Source organism: Triturus cristatus, chromosome 8 (assembly GCF_964204655.1).
Source record: "Triturus cristatus chromosome 8, aTriCri1.1, whole genome shotgun sequence".
NCBI classification, from domain to species: Eukaryota; Metazoa; Chordata; class Amphibia; order Caudata; family Salamandridae; genus Triturus; species Triturus cristatus.
Window position 1 is genome coordinate 463,059,048 of NC_140591.1, and position 8,894 is coordinate 463,067,941.

At 43.3% G+C, this 8,894-nt stretch overlaps 1 protein-coding gene across 5 annotated transcripts in view; it reads left to right on the forward strand.

Moving 5' to 3' along the window:
• Positions 1-5,921, forward strand: part of PHF11 (PHD finger protein 11) — a 438,587-nt gene extending 432,666 nt beyond the window's left edge. For all 5 annotated transcript variants that reach the window (XM_085621915.1, XM_085621916.1, XM_085621912.1 and 2 more), the window contains one exon: positions 11-5,921. In XM_085621915.1, coding sequence (XP_085478041.1) covers positions 11-99 — 89 coding nt within the window. In that variant the 3' untranslated portion in view covers positions 100-5,921. The remainder of the gene's footprint in view (positions 1-10) is intronic.
• Positions 5,922-8,894: the final 2,973 nt, after the last annotated feature.

The following is an 8,894-nucleotide window of genomic DNA, read 5'->3' on the forward strand; positions in this document are numbered from 1 at the left end:
TTTTAAACAGAAATAAAGGACAAAAAAGAAGCCCTAGAAAGAGAAAAGGCAAACCTGCTCCAAAAAGAGCAAATGTTGGATGAGATACTGGGCAAGTGAAGTTCTGAATAGTCTGCTGGAAGAACAGAACAAACATCTTCGGAGTAACAACCAAAGGAATTAATGTACCCTTTGCTGAAATCAACTTTTCAGAAAAAAAAACTGTCAAAACGATTCTTGTGTATTATTTGAAGACTCATTTTTATGTGGTAATGAGGTCACTTGATATGGAGGTCATTTGTATTCCTCATAAATGCATGCATTTCACACAAGGGACTGTAAAATGTTTTAAATGTTTGTAAGATGCTAGTTGGAAGGTATATACACTACTAAAAAATATATGGCAAAAGCTCAGATAATACCAGTATGGGTTACTCTCCAGGGCTGCATGCTTAAGCATGACTTCTGAGTCAGGAGCTCTGAAGACACAAATCTCTTGTCACTTTTTAGCTCTCTGGCCTAATAAGGGATCAGCGGCCAGGTTTGGGCCCCAACGGCTTTGAGAGACCCCACATTCTCTTGCCAGCTGTTCAGATCAGTTCTATACACTTTTGCTGGAAGATCTCTAGATACTGCCAACTGCTTCAGGTCCACAAATGTATTTGTTGACTGTGCCCCTAGGAAGTGTTTAGGTTCTCGCTATAAAGCTCTTCTTTTTGTGCAAGGTCTACATTTGCTAGGTTTTCGGTTCAGTCAGATTTGATTTCTTCTCCTGTTCCACAAGTGCCTGAATAGAAAGGCCCATTTCAAACTACATATAAATTGTTTCCAAAAATAAATTTTGGAAGGTAATGAAAAATACATATATTGCCTCCTGTATTTCCTTCTAATGTGTATACACCCAAGACCCTAAGTAGGAGAAAAGCTTTTTAATGTGCTCAAAGGAGTAAGATGATTGTAGGGGAATTTATAGGAAATCTAGAAGTTGGGAGAAAAAAAGCAGCCAGGATCTTTTAATGTAGGAAACATTTGATCACACAGGGAGACACTGATAAAGGAGCATTTCTGGCTTTTAAGAAACCCACACACGCTTCTTTGACTCAAGAACAGTATATCAGGCTATACAAACTGTCTCACCAAAATTTGAACTCCGCAGGTTTGGTAGGAGGACACACCTATGTATTAGGTATTAGGGTGATTCAAAATCATCTTGATGAGAGAGTTCACCCTAACAGGATGTAATTCAGAAGGAATAACTGACATGCTACTGAAGCGGCCACATCTGAAAAAAAGGCAAAAACAGAACTGCACAATGTGCACATCCATCCTTATCTCTGCATTACATAATGGCCCCCGGGTTCTCGGATTTGGTGGTAAAGGCAGTGTGGTGGTCAAACAAACCAGATGACAAAAGCCTCTGAGCTGGGATGGAAGAAGGGGACATATTCCAACAGCAGCATTTTTGCGAAAGTACTGCCCATCCACTCCTCTCTGAAGCAGGAGTGAAACTAAATAGTTCAATAGGGATGATCTTGATTTATATGCATTCTTTATGGTAATCTAATGCATGTGAATTTGTAGAATATACTGACACTAGAGAAAGCAAATTACTAAACATAATTTGTTCTTTATTACTCTTGCAGCACTTCCTGGGGTAGGACGACTACCCTTGTACTATTAAAACAGCAAAGTAGGAAAACCTATCTTCATTAAAATTCACAATACAAAAGGCTATGATAATTTGGTAAATATAGCATATAGGTGGGTCATTTTTAGGTCGGGTCGAGCCTAGAGCAGCGCGCATGCGCTGCTCTATGGGGAGGCTGCTTGTAATCACTCTTAACTTCTTCATGTGGGTCTGACTCCTCCCACATATTGGATTGGCTTTTGCGTGTGGCTTTCAATAATGAAAGCACGCAAATTGTCAAAGGTGGGAGCATGTCCCACCTCTTTGTGTACTGGTCACTCCCACTGCCTTTTGCTGTCGTGAGCGAGCAGGGACGAGCAGGGTGTCAGCTGCATTCCTCGCACCCCACAGCGTTTTGCCTGAGGGAGCGAGCAGTGCCTCCTAGTTTATCTTTACATTCCTGCCTCGCGCCTTCCTTCTTCCCTCCCCGCCTCCCTTACCGCCCTCCTCTTTGCTCCACGCACCTCCAGCAGTCCCTCTATTGCAAGACTTCCCCGGAGTGGAGGTACTGGGCATGCCACCCAGCGGGTCGTCTTTATCAGGTACAGTGGGGAACGAGTGCCTCGCGTTCAGCCTCCTCCTCCTCTTGGCACCCACACTGTGCACCAGGCTGCCGTGGGAGGTACAGCTGTCCATCATTCATGCCACAGAGGACGCCATTTGCCCTGATGCCTCTCAGGGGAGGCAGTGGTTGTCACTGCCGGGTTGGCCTGGCTGACAGTACCAGGAGCCCCAGCCGCGAACACTGTGCCCGCTACCAAGGGGTGCATTGGTCTGGGCAGTTTGGGAAGGGGGGTTGTGCAAGATGGCTACTCTACCCCCAGCTGTGCCAGTGATTGAACACGCAGTGCCTCGGTGCCCGCGCTGGCCACACCGCAGACCGAGGAGGAAAGCGCGAGTGGGCATCCTTCACCGTGGTGGGGCCCCACTCCCAGTGGAGAACCTCTACTTTCCCCCAGTGACAGGGTAATCGGGCCCGGGATGCCCGAACTTCAGGGCCTGTCACATGCTTCAGTACGGTCAATGGCGCGTGGCAGCAGGGTGAGACGCCCGTGGCTCCTCCATCCAGCTTGCATGTGCTCCAAGGTGCTTGTGTGATATTAAGCTGTATGGTCGCATCCAGTGCTAATGTATATAAGGAGCCGGGTGTGGTGTCTGCCTTATGGGAAGAGCACCTGGCCTGGGTTGATGATGAGGGCGTTGGACGCTTTAGGAGGGTCCCTCTCTGTCCCTGTCAGTGCTCTGGTGCTCTCTGGGTGCAGTATATAGCTCCTAATCCCACCTGGTACCCCTTTTCTCTATTGGCGGAAGGGAGCGTGGCACGATTAAGTAATAATTGTAATAGAAAGCATCGATTTTATGAACAGCGAGCGTGCAGGCAGGCCTGTGCGCTTCTTGGTGCTGCTTCATGAACCTACAGAGTCTGCGGCTGTGCCCCCGTTTAGCCCGTGCTGTGCCTCCCGCTTGTCCCAGAGGAGAGGCAGACATTCCCTGGTGGGAGCATCTCTCCAGGATGGGAAGGCGGCTGTTTGGGGTGGATGCTGTGGTGTTGGGAGGGGGCTCACGTCTCTTGTGGCCAACGACAATAAATAGGTCTAACGCCACTCAAAAGTACTGCCTGACAATTATCACTGTGTTAATTTACGAACATATCCCAAACCGCTCCTGCCAGATGGGTGCTGCTCGTGGTTTTACCTCATTTGGCGAAGTTCAAGAGAGGTTATTGCATATTTGGCCTACACATGGTTTCCATGTTCTGTGTAATGCAGTAGTATTGACCCGGCGATCTGACATCAGTAGCCGCGTGTGAGGCACCTGGGGGCCAAGTATCGCGGTACCAGATTGATGTAGCCTTTGATTGTACGTCCTGGCCTCATTAACATGCAAATGATCTTTTAAAGACCTGTGAAGTTCTCGGGTGCGGCTGTGTGTGTGCCCGGGAATCTGTCTCGGTCCGGGCTGCCACACACGACAGGGGGGGAGGGCTGAAGCCCTTTGAGCCCAATGGGCGTTGCGCACCTGGGGTAGGGGAGGAGCCTCAGGGGGCCTGGGCGTGGGCCTAGGGAGCACACGCTAAGGGCTGGCCCTCTTACAGGGAGTGTAACTTCCTTCTGTGCATTACACAGGGATAGGGTTCCTGGTTTCCTTTTTCATATCCCTTTATGTTAAATTACATCACTTACCAAACTTCCAAACGCATCTGGCAAAACACTTATAAGGTCCCAGAGGCGAGACCTATTGGCTATGCCAATGCTTGTTAGTTTTGCAGTGGTATAGCATCTATAATTTTGCATCCAAAATTACCGTAACTGGAGGGAACCTTAATTCCATTATGTGAAATTTCCAAACCAGTAAGACTTTTACCCACTGGAATGGGGGATTATTGAAAAAATAAAAATCTGTTATACTTACAAATATGTTGTTGGAGATGCCAGATGGTATGGTGATACGGCATGCAGAAATTACAACCCATCTTGGACAACTAATTCGGTTGATAACATAACGTGTATTTGTAAAGCGCACGTTCACCCGGAGGTATCTTGGCGCTGAATAACAGATGTTTCTTGTTACCCAACTCAATGGTACTTATTTTATCGACCTCAGATGGATGAAAGGCTGAGTGGACCCACCGGGATTTGAACCTGTGACCATGAGGTCGAACGCAGGCCCCTGCAGTGGAGGCATTAGTCCACTGAGCCACCAGACCCGGCTTGGTAAATTCTGTTACTGGCCAAATATGAAATCTTAGAAACTCAGAATGATGGCCTCGAAATTGTACATATAAATGAAATAGAATTTTATCACAAACCCACTTTGCAGCATGACTCACTATCTTCAAATTCCCAAACTTTAAAAAAACTAAAGTGCAGTGGGTGATATGCCTAATTAATCTCAGCCACTGGTAATTATTCAAGCACACTGTTCATTTTTGTTTGTCCACAATCTCACTCCAGACAGAGTCCAGTCATATGCAATTATTGCACATTTATCCTCAGCGCAAGTGTCCATCATTAGATATACACATATTCCCATTCTCCATTAGATTGTTTCTACTTTTTGGGTGATGAGAGCCATTTAAAAAGAAGCATGTTATATTTGACATCATGGTAAGCATAACTGCTAATCATTTGATAAGCAGACGAACTGTAGGCTAAGCTTGAGATAAACATATTATTTGGGTCCAAACAATGCATTTCTTTAAAGCGATTTATTGAATACGTTTTATGCACAAATTACCAACCATTGCAATTGATTTTAATCTACTGTAAAGGGCAATTACATTTTTTGGGATCTAAAAACAGCGACTGTGTGGACAGCAACAATGCTCAACTAAATCATTGATTTACACATTTATAGGTGAATATAGTTTAGTACTTTAGCCAAACAATTACATTTGTTATTTTAGGACCTGTTCATAGAACAGATTTGCCAGATGCAGGTATTAACTCTAACTATGTTTAGTAAAATTACACCAATTTGCTCTATCTCAGTGCTGTGATTTTTAAAGAAATATAATTTTATCATTTATTTTTATCTTGTCTATCTGGAGTTGTTAAAAAGAATCGAGCGTGAAATTGGAAACAATGTGAACTGGTTTGAATATGATTTTTGTCTTACGTCTCCGTGAACCCCACCTATGCCCAACAACTCTGAAGTGCAGCCTAAATTGATTATTGGATTAATGGTTAATAACTGAGGACTTGAACATAGACTGAATCCTAAACTGCACAACTATTCACAAAATGCAAATATTTAATTCAATCAAACAAAACATCATTAGTGAGTGCAGACATGTAGGCCTTCATAATGAATTCGATGATGGCGTACTAAAAATGGGGGCCAACATTTTTTTCCCCGTTTCTACATTTGCACTGATATAGGCAAAGGTGGGAATAAAACTTATTACTGAGTCAGGGATTGCTTTTTTGCTTGCTATGATAATGTTCAATGTACGTAGGCCTTATTATCCAGTTTACTCTGTTTGCATTTATAAATTTCTCTTTACAGGCTACAGGTTTAGTTATTACTCTTTAGGGGATACGGGTGTATACCCACAATACATAGTGATTTCTTTTTTACTTTTGCACATAGCTACATTCAAATATAAATATGTTTTTAATATACCCCATCATGTCTAGTATAGTTATATTTTTATAACCTGGTTGTGGTGACAGTTGGGTTTGTACTGTCCTGTTGATGTTCTTTTTTAAGTGAAAGAATATGTAAAATAAAAAAATAAACTTTTTGCCAAAGACGTTGTGAAAGTATATTTTCCTGTAAATGACACCAAGAGATATATCAAATCTTCATCTTCTATGCTTTCCAAAACAGGTAAATATAATGTAAATGTAGCAAGGCACACTGTGGATCATATGGTAACATGTTTATTTTTCCATTACTTAAATAAAAGTTTGAATCTTTCTTCATGTTCCTATACATTCTGAGCTAATGCACCTCCTTTTGTAACAAAGTAACTTGTATTAAGCTGATTGTAACATCTTTTTGCAACAAATATCTAACAGCTTTTTTGATGCATTTAATTTTGCACTTGAGATTCTATTTTTATTCTTCGTGTTTGCAAACATGCTCTCTCTTCCATATGCAAGAGTTACAGACCAATGATTTAAGTGGTTTGTGCAAAAGGTGATGGTGTTATCATATATTATAAGGAACAAAGTAACCTCTGCAGTATGTGATAAGGATTGCAAGTCATCTTGGACTTGCAAAATCCTTATACTGTATGGCAGAGGATACTTTATCATACCGAGTTGGTTGGTCGTCACCCTCCCAAACTCGAGCCGCTACTGCTAATCAAATGTCAAATTTAAATAATTTAACATCCAGACAGAAATTTGTTTCTCATTTCATCCGTTTTAATCCAAATTTGATCCAAAATTACTTTAATGCTTTTTCATAAACAATCTGAATCCATACTTTAATGATGAAGAAATGCCTATACAGGCCTTATCTGTAGCCCATTAGTATTCACATTGATTCCTTGGAAATTGTACACACATAATGCATTTCAGCATTTGTAGCCCTTTGTCAGGGGTCTGAAATGTGAATGCAGCCCATCAGTCATCATACTTAGACATGAATAAAAAAGATATAGGAAATATATATATAAAAAAAATTTCAATGAGTTCCCCGTGTGCTTTTACCCTAAAATATGAAATATATAAAAATTTATAAAAAATATTCTATGCTTTTAATATGTCCTTCTCTCATTCTGTTACTCCGCAGATTCAATTTGACATTTGATTAGCAGTACCGGCTCGAGTTTGGGAGGGTGATGACCCACCAACTCGGTATGGTAATTCTACGCTTTGTGACCAGAACCGTGCACAAATCGAGCCAGCAGGGTATAACTTCGCTACTGAGCAGTTGATAATACGTAAATCGACAAGAAAATAGAAAATATGGTGTGTATTCCATCACCATTTGAGAATCATAAATTGACTGTCCTTCCCAATGGTTTGCACCAAAAGTGAAAATGGAAAGTGAAGAATAAGGAGGTTACTTGGGAATTGTTCTGTCATCTCAAGCACATCAAATTCAAAATAGGAGAAAACAAAGGACATTTTGCTTACCAACATTATAAGGGTTTAATGCATTATCATTTTTTTATTTTACCATATACTTTTCAAACAAAAAGTAAGTTGTGAGAAGTTGGCCTGGTATATGCTGTTCACTAGTTATAGTGGGCACCTTGCACCAGTCCAAACAACCCCTTAGAGGTGATAGATTAAAGACAACCTTATTTGAAAGCTATCCTAGTGGTAACTATGGAGAGCAGCCTTCAGGCTAAGTCTTGGAGGAATGTAAAGCAGCTTGTTTTACCAGTCTATAATTTCTTGAATGACCAAATGAAAGGAGAACCACACCAGGTATATATATAAAATATATGTATTTATTACTAAACACACCCTGCTAGTCTCTTTATGAGGCAGAGGTCAAAGCACATATGTTACACTTACAATATCACAGTAAAAAAGCTCAATATATGATAGGCCCTAGGGACGAACCAAACCATATATTAAGAAAGTGGTATAAGACCCACGACTTGACTAGACACAAGGCCTAGAGCCTGTAGAATCGCTGGGACCCCAAGGTAGTGACACAGGGGACCCACGGGGGACTTGTGCTGTGTGTGAACACAGCCGTGAGCTCCGTTAGCTTTTATGGTGAAAGTCGCAGTTAGAATTTTAAAGGCTAAGGACACTTAGAGGTGGACTAGGAACAAACCCTTTTGGACTAAAATGGTTCTAGGGCCGACAACCACGGGAGCACCGGAGTACTCGTGTTACCTCACCCGGGGAAGCTGGGTGCATAGGTGTCAAATGGTGTCGGGTGTCTTCGTCGATTTCAATGGCAAGATGCTGAAAAGTGCTGCTGCTGGGAAGAGGAAAAGTGTCCGAAGAGATCCAAGCCTGGATCGAAGATGTGAAGAACCTGAAAGCAGAGGGGACAGAGTCTGGGTCACTAGCCAGTGACCAGGGGCACGATAGTGCGAAGAGGGGAAGCTTGACTCTTCAGCCACGAGGACCAGGAGGCATCGATGACGACCAGGAGCCAGATTCTAGCTGTCCCACGAAGGATGTTGAGTGCTGCAGCGTCAACAAGCCTTGGCAACAGCAACCCATGCAGGAAGAGGAAAGATGCTTTGGTGCGGACCAGCAAGGCCCTGGGGACTCCCCAAGCGATGCAGAGTCAGGGCACGTCTGGAGCAACCAGGGAAGCCCAATTAAAGTTAGAGTTGCCTTCACAGGGACCCACCAGTCAACGGACCAGGGATCGCGAAGGGACCTCGAGAGAAAACACAAAGGGCCAGCTCAAGGAGCACTCGTGGAGTGTAGGTGGGCAATCTTTGGTGCAAATGCTGCTCGGGGTCACGAGGGATAAGGGGCCTCAGACTTGCTGTGGGCGCTGATCAACAACTAAGACCACGGAAACCCACCTCCTGTGTTGGAAAATTCTTTGGAGTCCGGCGGGAGCTTCGGAGATGCAAACCGGACAGATGCGTCTTTGATGCCTGCCAAGCAGGGGAGTAACTCCTTTACTCCAAGGGAGATTCTTTAGTCATCTAGCGTCATGTAGATCGTCGAAGTTCCAGGATTCAGTTTCAGAGTTTCGTCCAGGGATATCTAAAGTTCTGTAGTCAGGGGTTCCTTCTTTATACCCAAGGAAGGGGTTGGACTAACTCAGGAGACCCACCTATGGGAGGGTC